The sequence below is a fragment of the Monodelphis domestica genome, chromosome 7 (genome assembly GCF_027887165.1).
Source record: "Monodelphis domestica isolate mMonDom1 chromosome 7, mMonDom1.pri, whole genome shotgun sequence".
NCBI classification, from domain to species: domain Eukaryota; kingdom Metazoa; phylum Chordata; class Mammalia; order Didelphimorphia; family Didelphidae; genus Monodelphis; species Monodelphis domestica.
In genome coordinates this window covers 189769362-189795730 of record NC_077233.1, presented here as the reverse complement: position 1 = coordinate 189795730, position 26369 = coordinate 189769362, and the positions used below count along the sequence as shown (strand labels likewise).

General features: G+C 35.2%; 1 protein-coding gene across 3 annotated transcripts in view; it reads right to left on the bottom strand.

Moving 5' to 3' along the window:
• SMC2 (structural maintenance of chromosomes 2) overlaps window positions 1-26369 on the bottom strand; it is a 55440-nt gene that overhangs the window by 19167 nt on the left and 9904 nt on the right. For all 3 annotated transcript variants that reach the window (XM_056806207.1, XM_056806205.1, XM_056806206.1), the window contains exons 9-19: window positions 25071-25304; window positions 24471-24620; window positions 22823-23056; window positions 20034-20193; window positions 18744-18861; window positions 15945-16083; window positions 13877-13996; window positions 10140-10344; window positions 7485-7620; window positions 4199-4323; window positions 211-404 (exon numbers count right to left, since the gene is read on the bottom strand). In XM_056806207.1, the coding sequence (XP_056662185.1) occupies window positions 211-404; window positions 4199-4323; window positions 7485-7620; window positions 10140-10344; window positions 13877-13996; window positions 15945-16083; window positions 18744-18861; window positions 20034-20193; window positions 22823-23056; window positions 24471-24620; window positions 25071-25304 (1815 nt within the window). The remainder of the gene's footprint in view (window positions 1-210; window positions 405-4198; window positions 4324-7484; window positions 7621-10139; window positions 10345-13876; window positions 13997-15944; window positions 16084-18743; window positions 18862-20033; window positions 20194-22822; window positions 23057-24470; window positions 24621-25070; window positions 25305-26369) is intronic.

Here is a 26369-nt window from a genome sequence, read left to right as displayed (position 1 = left end):
AGAGCAGTAAGGGCTAGGCAATAGGAGTTAAATGACTAGCTCAGAGTCACACAGCTGGGAAGTACCAGATTTGAAACTAGGACCTCCCATCCCTAAATCTGGCTCTCAATCCTGAGTCACCTAAATGCGCCCCTTCTTTACCACACCATCACACACTGTTAACAAATTTGCTTCCTTTTCCACAATGTCTTTCAAAAGCCAAACAATTACCTGCTGCTTTTCTTTCATCTTCTTGCTAGAGGCATCAGCCTTTTTTTTAGCACAATCAAGTTGCTTCTGGGCATCTTTCAGTTCTCTCTCCCGTTCGGCTTCTGCATTTTTCATTTTATTCTCCAACACTGCATATTTTTCTTCTGCCTTTTTTTGGGTATCCGTTGTATTTTTTAGGGTTTCCTCACTTTCCTCTAAATCAGAATAAAGAACAGTGACTAAAGATTCCAAAGACACCACTTAATACAAAATCTTATAACAGTTTTAAATATTCACAATGGAAACAGGAAAAGCTCAAATATTCAGTCTTAAGATTAGAAGACTTTAAGGGTGCAATATACTGATTTTCCCTAACTTGTTAAAAGTCTCTGCATATAAAGTATACATATGAAATACCTGACAGTTGGGGTGGGGAGGGTGTTTTTAACAGATGAAGAATTGAGGCAAATAGGGTTAAATGACCTGCCCAGAGTAACACAGCTAGTAAGTGAGGCTACATTTGAATTCAGGAAGTTGAGTCTGACTCCAGGGATAGCCCACTCTATCTACCTAGCTGAAATTATAATTTTGAATCATCTATAAACAAATGTTGCTTTTATGCACTTGGGGAACAAGGGATTAAAAGATGAAAGCAACCGTGAAGTGCAGGGTGAAGGATTATGTATGCCAGGATAAATGAGAAATAGGGGGATTCTTCCCACTTCTTTCAAGTATGTAAAGTCAAAAAGGGTCAGACAATGGAAATACTCCAAAAAAGTCAGCCACCCTTAGAATTCTACAAGATGAAAATAACTCAGCCAATATAATAAAGTTGAGGAATGAAGTTCAAACAATTTTCTTGCCCAGTTCTACAATTGAGTATCTTATCACTTTAAATTTGGAAAACCACTCTTTTGAGAAAAGTACTCAGTAAATACTTCAAGCAGCAAAATGCTGCACCCTTTGGTTCATTTGTCTCATTGGGCTACTTGACATAAGATATTTTAGAAACTACTTGGAAACCACATTGTAATCAGAGTAAAAGTCTCAAGTCTCAAGTAAAAGTCCCAAAAGGCCTAAACTTATTGGAAAATAAAATTTTATACAGTAAAAATATTCCAATTACTCCTCTCCAATACCACCCCCACCCTAGGCTCTGAATTATTCCAAATCCTTGGAATAATTCTGCAACAGCCTTCTAAATCATCTCTCTGCCTTAAATCACCCCACCCCACACACACATACCCCAATGCATTTTCCACTCAGCTGGCAGTAATTTTCCTACAACACAGGTCTGAACAATTCACCTCTATAATAATTCCAATAATAATTTCCTATTATTTCCAGGATCAAAAAATGCTATTTGGATAAGTATATAAGAGTGCTGGACCAAGAATCGGGAACACTTGAACCCAAATCCCACCTCAGACACTTATGAATTGTTTGACCCTGAGCAAACTTAACCACAGCCTGCCTCAATTTTCTCATCTATAAAATTAGGATAATGATACCTGATACCTACCTCTCAGGGTTATTATGAAGATCAAATAAGAATATTTGTGAAACAAGTTTTGCAAAGCTTAAAGTGATTTACAAAAACTAATTATTATGGTTATTATTATTAAAAGCCTTTCCAACCCTGAACCCTTCCTGCCTTTCCAGCCTTCTTATTCTATAATCTCCTCTATGTGTTCTATGATCTAGCTACACTGGTTTATTTGCCAATCTTTAAAAACAACGCTCTCCCAGCCTTGTGCATTTTCTTCCTTTCTTTTTTTTAAACCCTTACCTTCTGTCTTAGACTCCATACTAAATACTAGTTCTAAGGTAGCAGAGTGATAAAGGCTAGGCAATCAGGATTAAGTGACTTGCCCAGAGTTATACCCCCATGCCTGCCTCCTGACTTCCTTCCAGACTCAGTGCAAATCACACCACCTGCAAGTGGTATTTCTCAGTCTCTCACTGCTAGTGCCTTCCTTCACATTAGTATGGGAGTTCACTGAGAAAAGGAATCATATTTTTCACATCTTTGCATACTCATCACTTAACAATACCCAATATAGATCAGGCACTAAATAAGTGATTGTTGAGTGACTGAACCTATTTCCCATTTTTTCAACCTTAAAAGAATAGTGATTTTATCAGTGTGACAATCTCCTTCACCCATGAAGATTCCAGCCCCTCCACAACTTAATAAATTATTCTATAAGTTGCTAAGACAAAAAATAAATAAAAATCTGGTAGAAATCAGATCTGACTTTCACACAGCTCACTCCCAGCCTAGACTGGAACAGAAAAGTCTGCCTTAGTTGGGCCTGTCAAATTTGTACTATGTTGGCAGAGGCTTCAGATCCCAGGGGTCAATTCCTCAGCACTAGAGGAGTTTTGTGGAGGAGAGACAGAATTAAGGTGGTAAAAAAATAAAATAAAAATGTTTTATCCAATGCATTCTTGTCTTCCCCTAAACATCTCTGGAGGATGAAGATGTGTCTTTTAAAGCTGAGGCAGGAGCAACTAAGTGGTTGTGGCTCGAGTCAGGCCCAGACATGGCAGACCCTGGATTCAAATCTAGTTTCAGACATTTCCCAGCTGTGGTGACCTAGCCCTTACCACTCTTCTGCCATAGAACCAATACTTAGCACTGATTCTAAGATGGAAGGTAAGGGTTTTTTAAAATAATAAATGAAATAGCTGAGGCACAGCAATACAGTAATCCAAAACAGTCTCAGGAACTCCTGATAAAAATGCCATTTGCCTTTAGAGAAAGAACTGTTGGAGTCTGAATGCAGACCAAAACATTATATTTCACTTTCTTTTTTTCCATTTTTTTGTGAGATCTCTTCCACAAAATGACTTATACATAAAAATGTTTTGCATGATTGTACATGTAAAATCCATATCATATTGTTTACTGCCTCAGGGAGGAGAGTTGGAAGGAGAAAAATTGGAACTCAAAAAAATTTGTTTAATGTTAAAAAAAAGTTTTTACATGTAACTGGGGGAAATTAAAATAGTTTAAAAAAATTTTTTTAAATAACAATAAAAGAACTGAGGCAAAAGCAACAGATTTCCCCCACTCCACCCCAGTTTTCAAATAAGGATCCACATGTGTTTATTCACTAGAGATACAGTGATCTAGACAAAACTACATCCAAGGGAAAGGTGTAGCTCAAGGTGCTGGCTTCAACTCTGGGTAAATTCATTCAGATCAACAAACTTTTAGCAAGCACCATCTACAATCAAAACAATGTGCCAAGTCAGTGTTGGCAAAGGATTTCAAGTTTGCATGTCCAGACTGTAACTTCAAGCTGCCTGTGACACCCCTCCCACCTTACATTATCCCAGAGAGTAGAGGGAGGAAGTGCTGGCTTTGGTAGGCAGGACAAAGGGGCAAGGCATGCAAAAAAATGTCCTTGGGTACTGAGAAGAGGGGGTACGGAGCAGCTCCCCCAGTGCCAGCTCAGCAGGTATACCAATACTTCACCAATGCTGCACTAGTCTCTGTTGATACAAACACAAAATGAAAATGATTCCTGCCTTCAAGAGGTTTATAGAAATCTAAAGTCAAAAAGAATGATATCAAATAGGCCCAGGACTAAGCTATCAGTATAACCATGAGAGCCAATTGCTGGCATAATTCTCTCAAATCTCTTTATATCTATCAGCTTAAAATCAAAATGGGGAGGGAGGTGAAGAGAGGAGGGAAAGATATAAAATTATAGTATTTGCCCCTAAGAAAAGATTTTATTTTAAAAATATGAAATAATATACAATAAAATACAAGTAAATTCTATTTAAAGTTAACCCAGCTTGTTCAGACAAAGGAGAGAAAATCACAAGACCAAATTCTGGGTCCCAAAAATTCATTAATTAAATATTTTAAATTATTATTAACATTGCTAGCATTGCATATTAAAATTTTATTTTTTAAATCCTGAAGATTTATTTCATATAAATCCAGGGAAAAGAATGTTGATGGAAACAAATATACAAGATTTTCTGATCTTACCAATCGTTTTCCTGAGGGCATCCAGTTCTTCCTGCTGTTTGTGGTATGCACTGTGCTGAAGCTTAGTTTGTAACAATTCTGTCTCCTCAGACTTGATTTCCCATTGCTGCTTTAATTGACGATACCTTAAAAGATTTCCATTTGTAGTAAGTGATCAGTAATCATTCTGGGGTTTCATGAGTGCATCCAAATCAAATGCTCTTGTCTAAAATGAGCTCAAAAATATGTGGGCAAACATCTTTTGGTCATGTGAAATACAAACTCACATTTCTAAGACATCAGTAATTCTGAACCCTAATTTTAGCAGAATATTCCACAAAAGCTCCTGGTCTTATAAGTTCTATCTAGCATGGCACAGTAGAGTGCCAAGCCTGGAGTCTGGAAGACCCAAGTTCAAATCTAACCTCAGACTCTTACCAGATGTGTGGTACTGGATAAGTCACTTAACATGTTTTTCTCAATTTCCTCATCTGTAAAAAAATTACTAAATAATACCTCCCAAGGTTGTGGTGAGGATCAAATGAGATAACTGTAAAGTGCTTAACAAAGTAGTTGGCATATGATAAGCGCCACATAAATGTTTGTTGATATTATTACTACCCTTATTACAAAATTATAGAAACTTTCTGATAAAGACATTTTTTTCTAAAAACATACATCTCTAAAATGGACTAAAATAAAAGAGCAAAACAAAGATAAATCTCTTCTATCTCTCCCCCCAAAAATTACTCAGTGACATTATAATTAGATCATATGAATATAAGAAATTCTATTAACTATAATCATCCTTACAAATGTATTTAAGAAAAATGATATTAGTCTTTCTTGAATTACAATGACTCCTGTTTCCCAAGTGTCAAATTTTAATCATTCAATTCAAATTAATAATACTTAGTCGATTCTGACAACTTAATTCAATTCTCAGCCAAATTTTCCCTCATAAAATTGTAATGAGGTTCCACATGTAATATAATTAATGACTCCTAAAAGTCAGTAGAAACTAGGCAAGATACAAATACAATATGAAGGAAATTACTTCTATATACAAATAACTCCTTAGACCTTCCTTGTCAACAACAATATGATAGAAATTAAAAAGCAATAATTAGCTCCTAAACAGTATTGAAAAGAACAAGGCTTTCTCTCAAAACATTCAGTCTTGCATTCTTTGCATTTCTGATTCCCATAAATTAACTTCTTGGCCCTCAACGTTTTAATCAGTCAATAAAAATACATGGTACAGAACGAATGTGTATGTGTTCAATATGTATGACACAATCAAAGTCAAAATAACTTAAAAAAAAGATTTTGGGGGTAGATTAGTTCTTCATATTTTGCCCAGACTAGAAATATAGCAGCCACTCACAGGTCTGACCCCAATAATCAGCCCAGATGTTCCGTTTTTCCATTCAAGGCCAGTTCACCTCCTCCACCTAGACAGCATGATGGCATTCTACTCCCTTACATCATGGTGACTACACATACCATATTAGTTTTAGCTGTATTGAAAATCAAAACTTCTGAACTCAAGTGATTCCAACCTCCTAAGCTACACGGACTGTAAGTGTTTGCCACCATCATGCTCAGAATAAAATTAACTTTCCAGACAATGTTCAGATGTTCAAATGTGTTATTAAGTCAGACATATCATGACATATCTATTTATCACAGAGAATACTGCCTCACTATTCTCACACGGAAGAATTTTATAGCTAACAATCTATGTTAATAAACAAAAATTTGTAAGACTAAAATATCCACCCACATATGACAACTAAAGTATATATTTCTAATGCTTTTTAAAAGAAATCTTACTTTCTGTCTTAGAATCAATACTGTATATTGTTTCCAAGACAACAGAGTGGTAAGGGCTAGGCAGTGGGGGTTAAGTGACTTGCTTACAACCACTAGGAAATATCTGAGATCACATTTGAACCAAGGACCTCCCATCTCTAGGCCTGGTCTAATACTTTTTTTTGCTCTAGTAGTATAAACAGTAACCTAGGAAAACAGCCCTGGTAAAGACTATTATCAAGTGTCACAAAGAATCAAAATAAGACGAACCAAAAGCAGTCAGAGAAAGTCATTACCCCTGTGTTGAAACATGTAAGTTTTTAAAAATAACATTTATAAAATATCATTAGAACAGAGAGAGAGAAAGAGCCAGAGACAGAAAGAGACAGAGAGAGAAGACAAGTTCAAGTGCTTTTGATACATATTCTGTTCAGTGGCTGCTAATGATAAAACAAGAGGAAGTATTTTATAGTCTAATTTTTTGGTCTACCCAGCAATATTCTGCCTCTATGATGCTAAGTAATAGTTAATATTGAGAATCCTGTGTGCTTTTACCATATTAAACATTTCTGGTAATATCAGCAATATAAGCTTTTATGGAAGGAAAAATTCATGTTACAATGCTGATCATAGAAACTGTTTCTACTACCATCTACTATTTATTTAATGCTTTGTCACCTGCGAACTGCTTTTGATCAATATTTTCTTTTAATTCTAAAAAGAGCCCCACAAAGGTGGTAGGATAGGTATAGATCCATGTTACAAATCATTAAGATAATCCTGTTCACTGTACCCCTTTTCATTTTAAATGAGAGAAAATAAATATCAAGGTTTAACAAGATACAGAAGGGTTAAAACCTGCAGAGAGACCTCATTAGCTTTTCCAGCAAACTCACTTTTCTTCTAAACTTTCACATTTCTGTCCGGGTTATCACTCTCCTTCCTGACTCCTAAGTACACAACTTCCTCCTTATCCTTGACCTCTCATCTAAGTTGACAATTACTTCTTAACCACCAAATCTGCCAACAGTGGCTCAGCAAGGTTAACTGCATGGTTGCACGGTTGGTAATTAACATGGTCTTCCTTTAGACACCTCATCTAAGCATCAATAGATTTCAGGTTGGAAGGAACCTTACGGTCAGCTAGTCTACTCACCTCATTTTTCAAAGGAGCCAAATGAGGCTCATAGAAAGTAGGTGATTGGTTAATGCCACCCAGGCCAGAAAGAGCAATGCCAAGATTGGAACTCCACCCCTTATTCCAAATCCAGCTCTCTTTCACATGCCCCCACCCCAAGTGCTCTTTATGAGCTAAACCATATCTTCTCCCAATAAATGTTTTGATAGTTATTCAATATTTAAGATGAAAGAGAACATGAATTTTCCCAGTTGACTGAATCCTTTAGAAGGAAAGATTAAAAGTAAATGTTTTGTCCACCTTTCAAATCTCTGAAGGGGGAAAAAATGCTATTTATACTAACAGAAGCCTTACTTTTCAGCAGTGTTTTCTAGACCTGCTAATTCCTTTTCTACGGCCTGGAGTTCATTCTCCTTGACTTTTAGCTCCTCTTGGATATTTTTGAGTTCTTGAGCTTGTGTCAAAACAGATGCAGTCTGGGGTCGTGCACCTGTTATGGACAGAGAAAAAAGATGAACTAGACACTGTCTCCAAATATGGATATAAAATCACAAATTAAAACTTAAGAGCCAAGAGAAACTTCAAGTACTCCCACTTCAGTGGATTCCACAATAGGGGTCACATTCCTAAGTGGCTATATTGTAACCCCAAAGACATGACCCCCAAGGAGACCACAGCATGACCTCCAGGGGCCAACAATGAAGACAGACCAAACCTTTTCCTCCCCAATAACCAGTCATGGGGTTTCTCTTCAGTGCAATTATGCGGGGTCTCCCCATTACTATGCAACTCCAATAAAGTTATGATGGTGCTACTAGGAAAACCCTAACTTATATACACCCACACCCTCCCCACTCCCTTTACAAAGGAGACAAAGTAGCACAAATTAAGGAGACATAGATGAGTTATGAACTACACAGATCTCATTATATTATCCTTCTCAAACTCATTCTTCTTCTAAACCTTTCCAATTTTGTTCTTTCCAGTCTTCAATAGACTAGATTTCTTTCTTATCATTAACCACTCACTTAACTGAAACTGCTCTCATCCAAGTTACCAATTATATTTTAACTGCCAAATCTAAAGACCTAAATCCTCATTCTTCTTGACCTCTCTTCAACACCTGACAATATTAACCACCCTTTCCTCCTGGTTACTCTCCTCTCTGGGTAAAAATATGCTGTCATCTATGAAAACTATAAAAATGTCTACATACTTAGAAACAGAACTAGCTAACTCATTTTTACATCTTCCAAATGAGGGATTTGAACCTATTGGTTAAAAATATAAAAATAAAACACCTTCTGAGACTCCTGCAAGAACGACAATTCCCATCAAGGAAAATAGCCTGATTTCAAGCAACACTTTTGTTATGAGGGGATTGAAAAATTAGTATTTTGGAATAATTTGGAAAGTGCTTGCACTTATTCTATTTGGATCTATGTAATCTAGATAAGGTACTTTTTCGACCATAACAACCATTAAAATCAAGTACCAAAATAAACTGAGTTTAAAAGTAAACCTTCAAGTTGCTATATCCCAAAGGGCTAAGGTAAATTTTTCAAAAATAATAAGGCAGGGGGCAGCTGGGTAGCTCAATGGATTGAGAGCCAGGCCTAGAGATGAGAGGTCCTAGGTTCAAATCTGACCTCAGACACTTCCCAGCTGTGTGACCCTGGGCAAATCACTTAATCCCCATTGCCTAGCCCTTACCTCTCTTCAGCCTTGGAACCACAGTATTGATTCCAAGACAAAGGTAAGGATTTTTAAAAAAAAAGGCACATTCAAACATATGCTCTCACTAAAATATGATTATTAGTAATATCTTAGTAATTTTCTAATGCTAATATTTTCAAAATAATATTTCATCTTTCTCTTGTTCTTTTTAAAGTTCTGCTTTAGTGAAAGAAAGCTTTATAATACACTTAATATTGGTATAATTATTATGACAGGACACGCATATAACAAATAACATACATATTTGGGATGTTCAAAAATCTTGTTTCTGATAGCAGTGAAAGATGAAAAAAGTTTAGAGATCACTGATCTCATACACCTTCTCCTCACCATTTAAAATTGAGAACCAGAGAAGTTAAGTGATTCACCAAGATCACACAGACAATGAGAAGAACTAGGAATCAGCAATTTCCAATTTTATAATAAAAGACATAATAAACATTCTAACCCTATTATGTATGTATTCCAACCTACCCAACCCTAAAGACACAGAACAAAAATCACATCCTTCAGAATTCTGAGGGAGAACTCTACCTATAAAGTGTAGTATCTGCAAACATTCAGACTGGGGCAATGTAGAAGGAGGGATTCTCATAGAATGAGTTTTCTAGAAAGAATCCAGTGCTACTTTTTCAACACAAACTTAGCTATTGATCTCACAATCTTACACAAATTAAATTTTAAGATTGAACCTAACTGCCTTGAGAAGCCAGGTCATACTAATGAGCTAGGCAATGCTGAGAGCTCTTCCTACAGAAATGCCAATATCTGTACTGCCTTATGAGTCTAGTGTTGACCTCGGAATCAGGAAGATATAGGTTCAAATTCTGACTCTAACATTTACTAATTCAAATGTAACCAGGAGCAAAAGTTTTAGCTACCATGTTATAAAGAAGTTTACAAATGTGATTGATAAGAGAATTTCCACACTAATGAAGTCAGAGAATCTCAGCAACAGACATCCAAGCTCCATAGTGAGATCTAGTGGAATAAGCAAAGAATTAAGAATCAAGTAACATATGTTCCAGCAGTTCCATCATTATTAACAAGAGTTCTTTTAGCCCCTCTGTGCCAAAATTTCCTTATATGTAAAGTAGAGACTAACAAGTGCCCTGCCTAATCAGAACTATTACCAAAATAAAATACAAAGAAAAATTATGAAATAATATGCTATATAAACAAATCATTCTATTATAAAATAAAGATTTGTTATTACATTACCAAGGAAAATATGGGCATGTGCTTAAATAAAAGAACCCTAGCTGTCCTTACCACCACTCAGTGTTCCACTGGGATCAAACACATCACCATCCAAAGTGACTGTTTTAGTCATTATCCTTTTATCAAAGGCAACTTTCTTAGCATTGTCTAGATTATCACAGACCAATGTTGTTCCAAAGACAAATTCCATTGCTTTCTGAAGCTCAGGTTCATACTCAATAAGTGAAAGGGCCAGATGCACATTATCAGCACCAACCTGCCAAGCAAAGAAGATTTGTCAAGCTAGTCACCATCTAATCAGGGAAACAACATGTAAACAACAATGAATAAACAAAATATAGACAGGATAGAGTAGAGATAATCTCAGAGGGAGAGAGTGAGTGCATGTGCATGTGTATGCATGTGTGTCTTGGTTAGAAAAGTCCTAAATGAGCATTTTATTCTATGGCTATAATTCCTGATGATATTTCCCTAAAGCTATTTATAAGACAACTATTCTTATGAGTTAGCTTTTTGTATGTTAGCAATAGTAAAATATGCCCAAATCGCTAATTTATTCTGTGAAAAAACTGAAGAAAATTTTTTCAAAGGATTCATAGCAAAGTTAACAATAAAATGAAATTTGTTTTTACGTCACCAAGTTCAATTTCTTAGCTAAACAATTGCCATTATGTTATGAAATAGAAAAGTAAATTGATGGAAACTATTACTTCTTGAAATAGAGAATATAAACTGAGGGGAACTGTTTCTTGTTGCAAATGACTGCTGTCGTCTGGCTTGTGACTAGAGAGAGATGCTAAGGGAACCTGAAACTGTTTATTTGTAATGGAGGTAGGAATGAGAAATGCCCAGAGATGATGGTACTCAGGGGAACTGCTACACAAGAAAACTGCTCTGGGGTTTGCCTACTAATCCCTACTGATGGCTGATGGATCAGTATATCTTTCTAAACCTCCCCCCCTTTCTCCAACCCTCTCCTCCCTTGCCTCCCCCACCTCCCAATTCTTCTTGAAGCCTTTGGCTTCTTCCCTCCCCCCTGAGTGAACTATAAAGATATTCTTTTCTTTTCCTTTTCAAGTCAGGGGGTTTATTGGAATTACAAGATGGGAAACTGAGGTGCGAGGGATGAGGATGTCCCTAATCTAAAATGAGGGTTTAAGAAAGTAGTCTAGTCACAAACTGATTCTTAGACAGTTAGGAGATGGAGGACAACAGCTTTTAAATCTTCTTTCTTCTTCACAAAATCAGCAAGGTCTCTCAGCTTAATCCCAGAAAGAAAAAAGTTCATAATCTCTCCTTCCACCTGGCTTGTCTCCTTTCTCAGCTTCAACCCCAGAGAAAAACAAAGTTCAAAGTCTCTCAGTTTCTCCTGGCCAGCTCAACTCTCAAATAGACCAGCACTCAAAAGCCAAGTTCCTCCTTCTTATCAACTTCAACTGTCCAAAGTCAGAGAACCCCAAAACCAAGTCAGCCCCACCAGGGTCTTTCAGCCAGGTCCCACCTCCAGAGAGAGACTCCAAGTCAAGTCCCCTCCCCTGGTCAGCTCAACTGCCAACTCCTGGGAACATTCTGTTTTGTAAACTTCTTCTCGATTGATAGGCAGATTAGGTCCCCAGTTTCTTGCATCTTGGTTTACAAGTTCTCTCTCTCTCCAGCCTCTATCACAGCTAACTATTATTAACTAGCAATCTACTTACATCCCAATTTCTAGAAAAACAAAATTAATATTTCAGATGTATTACCTTGCTTGTACATTTAAAATATATAAAATTTATCTTTGGTTAAAACATTTTTATATATATGGATGAGTGAGATACAGAATGCACTGCAAGGGCTTGATTTTACAAGGAAACCTCATGCCGGAAGGAAATGGAACTTTGGCTGACAACGGGGGATGGGACTAGAACCTCTAGTCAAGAAAAGCAGATGGACAGTTGAAAAGTTCTTTTTTCTTCTGAACTGAGAGGGGGAAGAGCAACCTCACTGAGCTTAGCTTGCTGTGATCCCTCATTGATCTGAAGACATCAGATTAGCCTTATCCTCAAAAGTGGTGGATAGAGACTTTTACCCTTTGGGGAAGACAAGAGACTATCCACCCAGAAGATTTTCTATTGATATCTTCAAAAGCTGTATCTCTCTATATTAGGAAATATAACATAAAATATAAAATTAATAGAAATATATATGATATATAAAATAAACCCCTGAAGGAAATTTATGTTGAAATAGAAATAGAGACTTCCTAAATTTTCCCTCTTCCCTAAACCTACCAATCCTAAATCTCCAAACAATAGATAGATCTTATTAAGAGAGAAGAACTGAACAGCTCATTCTTCAAGTGTGCTAAGGGGATCAAGATAATATCCATTCAGGGAAGAAAACGGAAACCAGAGTCTGAAGGGGATTTCCTTTTACCTTTCAGCTCTGGACAGTGATCCAATCTCATCTTCCCTTGGGCAGCTCTGTCTGAGAGAGGAAGTGGTGCTCTATTTATCTGTTCCTGCCCTCTCTTAGACCTTTCAAGCTTTGGTTTCTGATCCCCACTAGTATATATAAAATAGATTTATGTCAAAGCATAAGAACAGTCAGTAAGGAATTCACATCACTCTCCTGCTTCCCAAGACCTGAGGTGAAAGGAGAGAGTGGTGTATTTTAATCCCTTTAACAGTGGCTTAAGTAGGTGAATAAGTCAAAACTTCTCTAAGCCAAATATTTCTCCTACCCAACCTTTCTCTTTCTTCTTCACTCCTCCTTGTGTAAAAATCTGGGGCACCTAAACTACCCTATATAACCTAGGGTAGAAGAAATTACCCTAAGCAACAGGAGTAGCCAAGGAATCCAGACCATATTTGGTTGCAGGAATCCCACTAAGCAAGTCTAATGAGGGAACAAGGAGATCTGTACCTCCTTTGGGAATCTATTCATAGTTCTTATGAACTTCTAAGTCTGAGGTTTCTTTGATCAATCAATCACCAACTATGACTTCAGACCATGATGATGAAAGCAACCCATCTCCTGACAGAAAGATGATTGATTCAAGATGCAGAATGAGATATACTTTTTTTGGTCATGATCAATATAGGTATTTTTTCAGATTGACTTTTTTTATAAAGGTTTAGGTTTGTTTTGTTTTTGTTTTTTTCATGGAGAAAGTAAAGGAGTAAGGTGAAGAGAGAAAATGAATGTTTGCTTATTGGAAAAAAAATTCAAGTTAAAAAATAAATATAAGGTTTCTGAATATTCATTAAGTCTACAGAAACATATGACTGAATTGGACTGAACAAGGAAACTGCACATCTCACAATCAAAAAAAATACTGTCACTATTACTGTTGATAAGACTTTGACAATTTTATGCCATATCAAAGCCACACTGAGCTGTTAAAGAGCATTCTAATTTCATTAATATGGCTAAATTTTCACAGTAAATTATAACAAAAATTTATTTAATAAGATATTGATTAAAAAGCATCTAGATACCTCATGTTCCTTAAAACAAGTATATTATATAATTTAAGACCCTTGTGTGTGTTTTCATAATTCAAGACCCAAGGTAGCACAAAATCCATAAAATCAGTTATTCTCTAAATAAAATAATGATACTAGCTGACACTTGCAGGGCACTTCTTGGTTTTCAAAATACTTTAAAAATTCTATCTCATAAGCAGAAATTGAAATCAAGTCTTCCTAAACCTAAAATCTACATTCTAATTGATATGCCATCTGCCTGTTTAAAAATAGGTTATAAAACAAAAATATATATATGAAATAAATACAATAGAGACTTACTAGATTTTTAGCTATATTCAGAGTTTCCTTTCCAATACACCTGGATGAAATTTTGTTGAGTGGAATTATAGTGTGCCGACGTTTTAGTTCACCTTTTTCTAGTATTTTTTTACCTGTAATCTAAAATAAATAGTACATGTTAGGGGAAAAAATTCAAGGTCCATAAAAAATTCAAAAGGAGAAAATGAATGCTATCTTTAAAGATATGATGGATCTATGAGCTTTATGATATTTTCAAGAAAGTTATCCGAACTTCCTCATCACTCGTATAATGATCATGTATGTAGAGGCAGATGTGCTTTTTTATTTCTTAGGTGCATAAAAAGCAGAGACCAAAAGTTAAGGAAATGGACACCTTTTATACCATAACTACACCCTAAAGTTTTATTTACTGTGGGGGTTTGTTTAATGCAAAACCATATATTAACTTTTTAAAAAGTTATAATATATGTTTGATTTTTTGTTTTTAATCTTGCAGCAGCGAGGAACAATAATTAGTTGTATAAATCTCACAGAATGTTTCTAACACCATCAAAGTAGAAAACTGTTAATAGTCAACTATCTGTTCAATACTAAAAACACTTTGTTTTCTGAAGCAGGGTAGTGACACCAAATTTAGGAATATATGTCTTAAAAAAATTCAAGAAATTTCATTTATGTAGCATAATAAAAATAAACAGAACTTGCTATAAAACATTATAAATTATGTTTTGCACTTATATATGTATATATAAGTTAAGATACCACCTATTTAGCATACCTTCCTATATTTTTTTAAACCCTTATTTTCTGCTTAGAATTAATACTAAGTATAGGTTCCAAGGTGACAAGAGCTAAGCAATAGAAGGTAAGTGACTTACCAGAGGTCACACAACTATATTCCTATACTTTCTTAAAGGTAAATCCTTACCTTCTGTCTTAGGATCAATACTATATATTGAATCCAAAGCAGAAGAGTGGCAAGGGCTAGGCAATAGGGGTTAAGTGACTTTCCCAGTGTCACATAACTAGAAAGTATCTAAGGTCACATTTGAAACCAGGACCTCCAGACTCTAGGCCTGGCTTTCAATCCACCAGGCCACCTAGCTACTCCCATTCCTATACTTTTAACATTTTGTTATAACAACCACATAAAATATACTTGGGGGTTAAACTTTTGAATTAATTTGTCTCAAATAAAATACAGAGATGTAAAAAAGTACATATAATGGAATATAGAGAATTATAAATAATGGAAGGGATACAATTTACTATATCTTCTAGTCTAAATCTTGCTTAATGAATATGCTCTTCTTTAAATTTTACAAAAATGTTTTAGATATTTTTTTCCTACTCACTAGAATTCCAATTAGTATATTAAAAATCATTTATTTCATGGTATAAAAACTGGGGATGTTTACCCTGCAGACTAAACTTGGGAACAGACAGGGGAAAAAGAACAGGGTCACTGATGACAGCTACAATGGAAGAAGAATTACACTTGTATTTGTTTCCAGTGAGTAGACCTAAGAGGCATGTGTTGAAATTACAAAAAGGAAAACTAAGATTTTGATGTAAGGAAAAATTTTCTGAAAAGTGGAAGGAACTACCTCAGGAAGAATTAAGACACCCAAATATCTTCCAGAGGTGACTGGAGGAATTAACATACCTTTAACATACCTTTTATTAGGTATGTTAAAGAGGGGATGCCTTTCAAAGACAAAATGGACTAGATGGTCACCAAGGACCCTTCCAAATCTAGAGGCTATGTTATTTTGTGAACAATATTTTGTTGTTCAGTCATTTCTCCAGCTCATGAGGAAACTGAGGCAAACAGGACTAACAGTGTCACACAGCTATTGTCTAAGGCCAGATCTGAATTTTGGCAGATGAGTGTTTCTGATTGTAGGCCTGACACTTTATTCACTAAGTCAGCTAGCTGCCCCCAAGAACAATATAGTACATGTTATAGTGTTCCATAAATCCAAGAAATGAATAAAGTTAAATAGAACTTATCAAACTTTACATTTTTTTCAAACAAAATATAAGGATAGAAAAAGACATATACTAAAAAGTGCTACCAATTTACCTCTGTGTCTACCACAACACTGTAGAGTCTTCCACCAGCTACGATTTCTAGAGCTTTTGTAGTAGAAGCATCTTTTACATTAAACAAGGAAGCCACAAGGCCTTTCACATGATTTCTATTCCAATTTTTCTCCGGATCCCTTTGATATAAAAGATAAAAATTAATTCTAACTATACCCAACAGGCTTTAAAACTGTATTCCCTTTGATCTAGCAATAATACTACTAGGTATAAATCCCAAAGAGATTTTTTTTTAAAAAAGGAAAAGGATCTATTTGTACAAAAATATTTATAGCAGCTCTTTTTGTGGTAGCAAAGAATTGGAAATTGAGAGAATGCCCATATATTAGGGAATGGTTTAACAAGCTGTGGTATATGATTGTAATGGAAAATCACTGTGCTATAAGAAATGATGAGGATGATTTCAGAAAAACCTGGAAAGACCCACATGAACTGATGCAAAGGGAACCAGGAAAACATTGTACATGATAACTAATACTGTATGATGAAAAACTGTGAATGACTTAGCTATTCTTAACAATATAGTGATCCAAGACAATTCTCCCAATGATTCATGATGAAAAATGCCATCCACCTTCGGAAAAGAATAGATGGAATCTAAATACAGAACAAAATATACTCTTTCACTTTCTTTCTTTCAAAGTTTGGAGTTCTCTTCCACAAAAATGACTAATATAGAAAAATGTTTTACAGTTACGTTTAATATAGATGTAAAAGCTATATCAGTGTACTTGCCATCTCAGGGAGGAGGGAGAGAAGGGAGGGAATGAAGAGAATTTGGCTCAAAATTTAAAAAAAAGGCTAAAATGTTTTTACACGTAAAAAAATAAAATACTGACTAATCCTAGAGAAATACTACTATATTTGAGAAATGTGATTTCTTTTCGGACTAATCTACTCAGAGAGAATTAAGGTTTCTGAACCCCACTTTTGGTCACCATAAATGCAGGATTTAAATTAATGTCCAATACTTTAAGTATTATTTTATAAAGTTTATTATCTGACAAAATTGAACCACATGACTAAGTTTTTCTACCTACTCAAAAAGTCCACTCCACCAAAGCTGCATCAAGAAGACAAGAGACAGCGAGACAGACCTCCAATCAATTTATAGCCTGTCTACATCAGCACGTAAGGACAGAAAGTGAGTGAGGTTCTGGGAATTGTAGTTTTGCTGGGGGTCTTAGTTTTTAGGGTAATAGATTCTAATTACACACATAGTATGTTTAATGAAGACTATATCATCCACTCTTGATCAGGTTTTCCTGATACATATAACCCAGTTTAAAACTGTAACAAGAAAATCAATAATCACTATCTAGAAGGGGGCAGCTGGGTAGCTCAACTGATTGAGAGGCAAACCTAGAGACAGAAGGTCCTAGGTTCAAATCTGACCTCAGATGCTTCCTAGCTGTGTGACCCTGGGCAAGTCACTTAACCCCAATTGCCTAGCCCTTATAGAAGGTAAGAGTTTTTTTTTTTAATTTAAAAAAATCAATGGCTAGAGTGTAATGAAATTATAATCTTAAAACTATAGGACCTAATTGTGTGGTAGGATACAGTCCCAGGCAAAAGTCTGTATATGTAACCAAATTAAGATGGTAGACCCAGGAGAGTACCTGAGCAATAATCTTAAATTTTTTACCATATTAATCATAAGTGAGTTACTATATTAATCCTAAGAGTATAAATCTACTTTATAATATACTTTATATCCAATTAAATTCATTTAAGAGGTTACAGAGACCAAAAAGGTCTCCAAAGGTCTCAGGAACCAGGAAAGGCTTCAAAAGGTCTTAGGGGATTGGGGATTTCCTAAAGAAGGGGGAAGGGTGGGTGGGGACAAACATAAAACCACAAAAGAGTATTTTGTAATTCAGGGTCTAAGGCTTCAAACCAAGTAACCTGCAAAATCCCTACCCTCATTGATTTTTATGCTCACAATAAAGCCAGATCTTTGCCTGGGAGGGTTCCCCATTCTCTTTTCTTTCTGAACAAAAGCTAAGGTATTGATGAGTCAAAGGTTTGAGTAATTTGGAACAATTCCCAAGGGACTATAATATGGGGCACACCCTTTAATGCAGCGAAACCATTAATAAGGTCTATACAAAATTATTTATAGCAATTCTTTTTGTGGTAGGAAAGAAATGAAAATTGAGGGGACACCCATTAAGTGGGAAATGGCTGAACAAGTTATAATATATGATTGTGAAGTAACAGTTTTGTACTATAAGAAATAATAAAGGGGATGGTTTCAGAAAAACCTGGGATGACATATGAAATGATATAAAATTATATGAGCAGCACCAGTAGAAATGATATAAAATTATGAGCAGCACTAGAACAATACACAGTAACAGCAACAATGTAATTCAATTCAGCTGAGAAAGGGTTAGTAACTTTGACCAACACAATGGCCAGCAACAATGTCAAAGAACTCTTGATGAAAATTACTATCCACCTCCAGATAAAGAACTAATGTATTCTGAGTGAAAAGTACATTTTTTCTCTTTCTTTTTCTCTTTTCCCCCACAACATGACTAATGTGGAAATGTTTTCCATGACTTTATATTAATAAGACTTATTCTATTTCTTGCCTTCTCAATGGGCAAGGAAGGAGGTGGAAGGAGAGTTTAGAACTGAAAATAAAAATAAGGTTTTCTTCAATTATCTCAGCATTGACAGATATTACTACCAGAGGTGGCTGATGAATGTGGCCTTTACCATCTATATTTTCTTTATTTTAAGATGTATGCCAATAAAGTTCACAATCTCTTACTTGTATTCAAATCGAAGACTGGGAAACTTGGCAAATGTGGTTTCACATGTTTTTTTCAGCCTGTTGATATCTTGTGACAGCAGCCGACGATTTTCCAAAAGATGTTCCTCCTTATTTTCTAAACAGAAAAATATAACTCAACTTAATTAAAAAAATAAATAAGAAGTCCCCAAAAAAAGCAATTCCGTCTAAATAATAAAATACTAATAAATAAGAGCTAAGCATACATTTCTAGTGAAGGGTATTAAATGAAAAGCATATACAATTAAATCCTCTTTTGCCGAATATTAAATACTCCTTTTGTAAAAAGAGACACATATTTCATTTTACCCCCATGGATACAGTTCTGTTTTAAACTTGAGCAAAATTTGATCCCTCCCATTAAAAATATCACCAATAAGAGCTGACAGTTCCATAATGCTCAGTGCAACCCTAAAGAATATGAAAGGTATTTCAAAGACTGAATGGTATTCCTGAACTTTAAATTCACACTTTAGAACAGGAATAAAGCAGGAAGGAGGTTTCCCTCAAATTGTAACAGGTTATTTAAATTTAGTATTTATAGTCTTTTGAAGAGCAATTGGATTGAGGAATAGCTAAAAATCATAATCTATGTAGATAATGGAATGTTATGGTATAATTAGAAATTATGAGTATGAAGAATTCAGAACTTTGAACATTACAGAATGAAATAAGTATAATCAAATTAATGTTTTCATTAATGAAAATTTAAAAATTTTTTAGAAGCTGAGCTTTGGAAAAAATAAGGATAAAACCAGGGGAGGCCCAGAAGAAGGGATAATGAAGTATACTTCCCCTCCTCCTGGCAGAGACAAGGAACTATTCAGGCAGAATGTTGTATGCCTTGTGAGATATGGTCACTGTAGGGGGATGTTTTTGATTAATTGAGAGGTTTTTTTAATTACAAGAAAGGGTTCAATCTGAAGGTGGGCAAGAGTTTTTTCCTATCCAAGAATAACTATGATATAAAGACAAAATACATCCAAAAAACATATTTTTAAAGACAAATACTTTTTAAAAACTCTTTTGATTTAAAAAGACCACTTTATAAAGGACATTTTACATTTAAAGTCAAAACTTGACAGAAATGTAAAGACAAGTTCAAAATATTAGTTGCCAATATTGGAACATAAGAAAAGAAGAATGGTATGAGGTAAGTTCATGAACAAAATCAATGATTTTTCTCAGACTCTCATTTCCCCTAATAAGGTGCTCCCTTATTTTTAATTGGCCAAATATTCTGATACAACATGAACAATTAATACAAACCTTGATAGTTTAACATTTTCATTTCTGTTTCCAGTTTCTCTTTAAGCTTTTTCACAGCTTCAAAGGCCTCTTGGTCTTTCTTGTAACCACTATCCATCTTTTTAACTTCAGCTTGTTTGGTCTTCAGTTCTTGCTGGGCATGTTTCAACTTCATCTGGGCCTAGATTGAAAAATGGGACAAAAGCAGAGTAATGCTAAACATAAAGAGCAGCAGATATAAAACAAGAAATAACTCCCAGCAACTTCATAATCTATAAGTAATTACTTATTACAGATAAGCATCTTTTCAAACAGCAAAGGAAATTTTTCCTGGTATTTTTCCCTTTGAAGGCTACTTAGGATAAAAGCCAAATTCATGTTCATCATGAATCAGTCCCCAACAATTACACAAAATATACATGACAAATATATATACATATATATATATATATATATACATATATATTTTTTTTTTAATAAACCCTTACCTTCTGTCTTGGAGTCAATACTATGGCTCCAAGGCAGAAGAATGGTAAGGGCTAGGCAATGAGGGTTAAGTAACTTGCCCAGGGCCACAGAGCTAGGAAGTGTCTGAGGCCAGATTTGAACCTTGGACCTCCTGTCTCTAGGCCTGGCTTTCCATCACTGAGCCACCCAGTTGCTCCCATGACAAATATTTCTAAGATTCTTACTAGTTAAAGAGCTTGAATAGGTATAGCAAAGCCTGGTTGATAGTTAAATGAGTTTCAGAAAAGGGAGAAGCTCCATATTCAATGATCTAGCTTCTTCCATTTCCAGAAAGGTCAACCAGGAACTCTGTCAAGCTATAATAGAGAAGCTATTTATAGATTAGCGAGAAACAAAATAGGGCCAGTTCACATGTAAGGTAGGGCCAGTCCACTTCAAACATGAAATGAAAAATTCAAAAATGAAACATGAAACCAAACAGAAAAATGAAACATTTAATAAATAACAGAAAACTATAGATTCTGAAGCAGGAAAACAATAAAGACAATAATACTTTCCACAAAATTTTGTGGTAGGAAAGATCAACTGAAATGGAGATGGTCCAGAGAAGAAGGTTATTACACTTGTCCAAATGTGGTAAGCATGAAAACATAAAGAACTCACCTTCTTATAGCAATTTTAAATTTACAACTAACTTTCCTCAGCTACTGTGTGAAGTAAATAATCTTATCCTCATTCTAAAGAAGAAACTAAGACCCAGATAGCTTTCAGTGTCCCATGGACACTCACCTCACAAACACTGGAGCTGGAATTCAAGCTCAGGTCTACTAAGTTCAGAGCTCCAAATAACAATATTAACAAAAATACTATTAGTGGAATGAAAAATAATTTGACCCAAGCCCTATAAGTAGACTTCTGCCCATCCTAAATCACTGATTTTATCCCTATGTTAAGTTCCAATCAGTATTATTCAGCTTACTATGATTCCACAGAAACAGTGAATAATTCTTTTGCACTAACAAACATTAATCTACATTTAGTAAAGGATAATCAACTGACTCTGAATCCACAATTCAGTTGTGAGTAATTAGATTACGTTAAATAGCTGAAATAGTTCTCTTCATGTTCGATTATGGAGCTTAAGACATGCCCCAATTGATTACAGTTAAAGGGTCCCCACCCTAGTTTTGACTATTTAAGTTCCTCGTAGCAAAGGATGTCAAGACAAAGGCTATCATAAGGTTAGGTGAAAAGTCCCTGGCTGTTTGGGGAGCCCTCCATCCCTAGCTGCTTCACCTGATTGGTTAGCCTTAGGAAGAACATGACCGTCTCAACTCTTCAACAATAGTCTTTCATGATATGTTCCAACCCTGCCTTGTTTCCAGGAAAACAAGGAATAGCAGTCTATCCTGTTGCTGTCTAATTTCAATCACCAATGAAAATGTATATTTTGAGTCATACTAATCCAGAGGAAACTGCACTAATATATTTAGTGTTTGAACCTAAAGATTATAAATGCTATACATTAGAACAGGATGGGCGGGGGGGAGGGGGAGGTGGTTCTGACCATGAGGAAGGTCTAGGATCCTATTTGTTAAAGGGGACCAATCCCTTTAGTAAATAGTTATTGGCTTCAGAGTTCTGTCTCAGAAACTTAAATTATAGATTGGGGAATTTGGGAATTACGGTAGTTACCATTTATTGTGTGTTTTATGGTTTGCAAAGTTCTTTATTTACATCATCTTCCATTCCAACAAGCTGTCCCACAAATATGATACAGGTAGAATCCAAAAGATATCCCACAAAAAAAAAAATAAGTAGAACGTAGTGACCAAGGGAAAATGGGTTTGGGGAACAGAAGAATGGTTTGAAAAGAACAAATCAAAGACTACCTAGGTTATGAGTCTAGAGATTGGAAAAATGATGCCAATATTGACAAAATTAAGGGACTTGTTTTCTTGGCAAAGATATTGGAATGGTTTGCCATTTCCTACTACAGTTCATTTTAGGGATGAGGAAACTGAGGCAAAGCACTAAAGCTAGAAAATATATGAGGCTAGATTTGAACTCAGGTTTTTCTGACTCTAGGCCTGAGGCTCTATCTACTCAGTCACCAAGCTGCCCCAACAAACAACAAAACCACACAGCTAATAAATGACACAAATGAGACTAGTGCCCAAGTCTACCATACCCTGGTCGAATATTCATTCCATTGCACCAAGACGTTCTTCAACCTTCAAATTCTTTGCACAGAATCCAGGAATTGGAAGGGACCTTAGAGACTTCCTAGTCCAACCCTTAACTTTTTATCACATTTTTAAGTGCTTAATTTCTGATTTTACCTGCTTGGCTTCGGTCTGAGCTTTGCTTATGTCATTTTTACAGTTCATCATTTGTCCAGCAAGAGTGGCTTCTTCCCCATCCTCATTACTGGACAAGCCTGCAGACACAGCATTGAAATGCTGCTGTGCGGATGCCAGGGCATCTGCATCCTTGGTACTAGCTTCTTGAAGAGAAGTCAATCCATCTGTTATCTTTTTTACTTCTTTTTCCTTTGCTGCCAAAGTTTTAGAATCCTTTGTGGAAAAATAATTAATGAGAAAATGAATTTCTTTCATTTGTGAAATCATGTTTCCTACATCAGCATCTAACCAAACAGCTTTAAGGATGGGGATTCATTTCCCTCCTTTATACATTAAATACATATGCTAGAGTAGATTCTCTCTCCAGAAACATGGATCATAACTTTCCCTTCTTAGTTGCATATGGTGCAGAGAAAAAAGCAAGCAAATCACCTAGTGGTCAACTTAGACTCAAAGGTCTATAAATGTGGAGTTGGAAGACACCTTGTAGAGTTGTCTACTTTAACCCTCTCATTTTATATATGAGGAAGCTGAGACACAGAGAGGTTGAGAAATTAGCTTAGGATCAATGATACAATTAATGACACAGCCAGGCTTTGATACCAGAACCCCGAATTCAAAATCAGCTCTCTCTGAACCTTCATATACATAAACTGTTTACCTAATATCACTGATCATTAGATTCCATAACAATTTCAAAATGGTATGATACTGGAAAGGAATTTCAAAATCATGGCTTTAATCGCAAAGTCCTGAATTCCAAATTTTTCCTACCTCAATAACTGTTATATTGTAAGCTTGGTATTGAAAATATATGACATAATGATGAGGCATTACCCTGAGGAGAAGAATGATGGCTTTATTAATAAAAGCCTCCATAGAGTTTAAGGACCAGCATTGTCATATTTAAAACATTGGAAAAATAATAACTTAAAATATTGATCTATCTATTGATATGCAAGACTCCAGCACTTGAAGAATCTATCACATTTTTTAATGGTGATCAGAACTTTTAGCCTAATTAACATTAATGAAATAAACGTCAGATGAAGCATCCACTTGAGATTGTTTTTAAAAACCCAAACCAGATAGGTACTTTAACAACTGATAATTTCAAAATCCCTGACTGCGTCAAGGAAAATGTCTGAGTTAATCATTCAAAAAAAATCATAGGATATAAGTTCCTCAGATAGGGATTTATTTTCAACTCTTTCCTTCCTTAGTACTTAGCTCAGTGCTTCACAAAGGACATAATGAACACAAGCAAATCTACTTCTATATTTCATAGTCCTAAGACAGGGATTCTAACCTTTCTTGAGTCACAGAATCTTTGGGAAGTCTAATGACAGGGGAGCCCTTCTCAGAAAAATATTTTTAAATGCATAGAATAAAAGATATGAAATGACAATGGAAGACATTTATGCTGAAATATAATTATTTAAATGTTTTTTAAGGCGAGTTCATGGGCTATGTGTTAAGAAACCTTACCCTAGAAAGTTTAGTTAAGATAATGTTACTAAGTAATCATTAAACTAAATTATCAGGAAATGCTGTGTTACAGAGTTAATATCACTGAGAACAAACCAAAAGGACACCTTATGTTTCAGAATGAGTTACTACTGCTTACCTCTGCCATACTTTTTTCTAATTCTTTACGTTTTTTTTCTTCACCTTCCATATTTTTCTTCTTAAGATCAAGAGCACTTTGAGACTTCATACTGACCCTCTGAGCCTCTGCAAGCACATCTTCCAAAGACTGAAGGACATTACCCATTTCCTATAATAAATGCATCTCATCTCAGTCATATTTCTTAAAATCTGCAACAATTTTGCAATCTTTTATTCACATAACAACTTGAGTGAAAATATTCTTTTTATAAAAACTAAACCCTTACCTTCCATTTTAAATCAATACTGTGTATTGGTTCCAAGGCAAAAGAGCAATAAGGGCTAGGCAATGGGGGTATTAAATGACTTGAATGAGTCAAACAGCTAAAAAGTGTCTGAGGACAAATTTGAACCCAGGGGCCTGGCTCTCAATCAATTGAGCTACCTAGCTGCCCCCAAGTGTAAATAATTTTTTTAATCTATTATATTATGCCTCTCTAAAGTAAATAGTGTAAGACACTTTCAATGGCTCTAGAACAGAAATCTCATGCTATCACTCTGCAAGGAAATTTTTAACTATATAATACAAGTTACCTAATTTTCACACTTGAGTTCTTACCTTTTCTTTTCTTTTTTCCAACTCTTCTATTTCATGGCTAAGTTCCTTAATATGTTTATCATTCTCAGCTACTTCTTCCTGAAGTTTGATAGTCAGGGCTTGCATTTCTTTTAACTCATCAGCTGAACGTACTTTGGTATCTTCAGCTAGCATAAACTGATAAGCAATGTACAAACGACTCAAATGTTCTATTTCTCGCATTACTTTTTGGTACTCCAAATAGGAAGATCTTTCCTAAAAAGTTACCAATGAGAAAAAGAAAAATCTGAAATTCAAGTGGAATATTTTGAGGGTCTCCAACTCTCCCTCCACCACATAAAAACACAACAAATGTGCACATACAATACACACACATATATACATACACGTCAGAGCTCAAAATTTCAAGTTCATAGCATCATAGTTTTATACTTATAAAGGACCTCAAAAGACAAAGTTGTATGAAAACTAGCTTTCATATACAATATTATGGAATTTGCAAATTAATCATATTTTTCTATTTTTACTAACAAAGTATATAATTAGAATTTGCTCCCCAGGACTCTAAATCCCATATTTTGAGTGTAGCTCCACCCTTTCTCACGCTCTTTTCTCCTGATGGTGATTTGTGGAAATGGGGGGAATGCCAAGCAGATCAATTTTTCTCACATGGCTTTACTCAGGCTTTTACTTTTGTTCTTGTATTTTTTTCTACTTTCTGCTTCAAGTGATTATTAATAAACTTTACAAAATATAATACTTGGATTAATTTTAATCTTACAAAATGTATAGTCAGTTGGATCTAATATGTATGGGAAAACATATTACAGTGTTAACATTGTAGCATGTAGAGAACCTAAAGCAAAAATCAAATCACCAATAACCTATTAAACTTCTCTTTTTCTAATAAATTATTAGCTTTATCAATATAACTTTTTACTTATGTCCAAATGAATGTTATTGTATTGTTTAAGAAAGCAGAGTACCAGATATACTTAATAATCAAACATTAGAATGGACTGAATCTTATAAAATGAAATGTAATAGGGATAAACTTGTAACTAGGGTTAAAAGGTCAACTATAAAATTACAGAACGTAGCTGTAGTAAGAGAGCAAGTAATATGAAAAAACCTAGGGAATTAAAATGGACTACAACTTCAATATGAATCAGCAATGTGATATAGCAGCCAAAGAATTAATTTCATCTTTGACTACATTAAAGCAAGTGTGTAAAGCAGAAAGAGTTCAAAATTTGGAATCACAGGTCCTATATTTAAGTCTTGGCCCTGCTACTAAACACCTCCATGGCCACAGCCAAG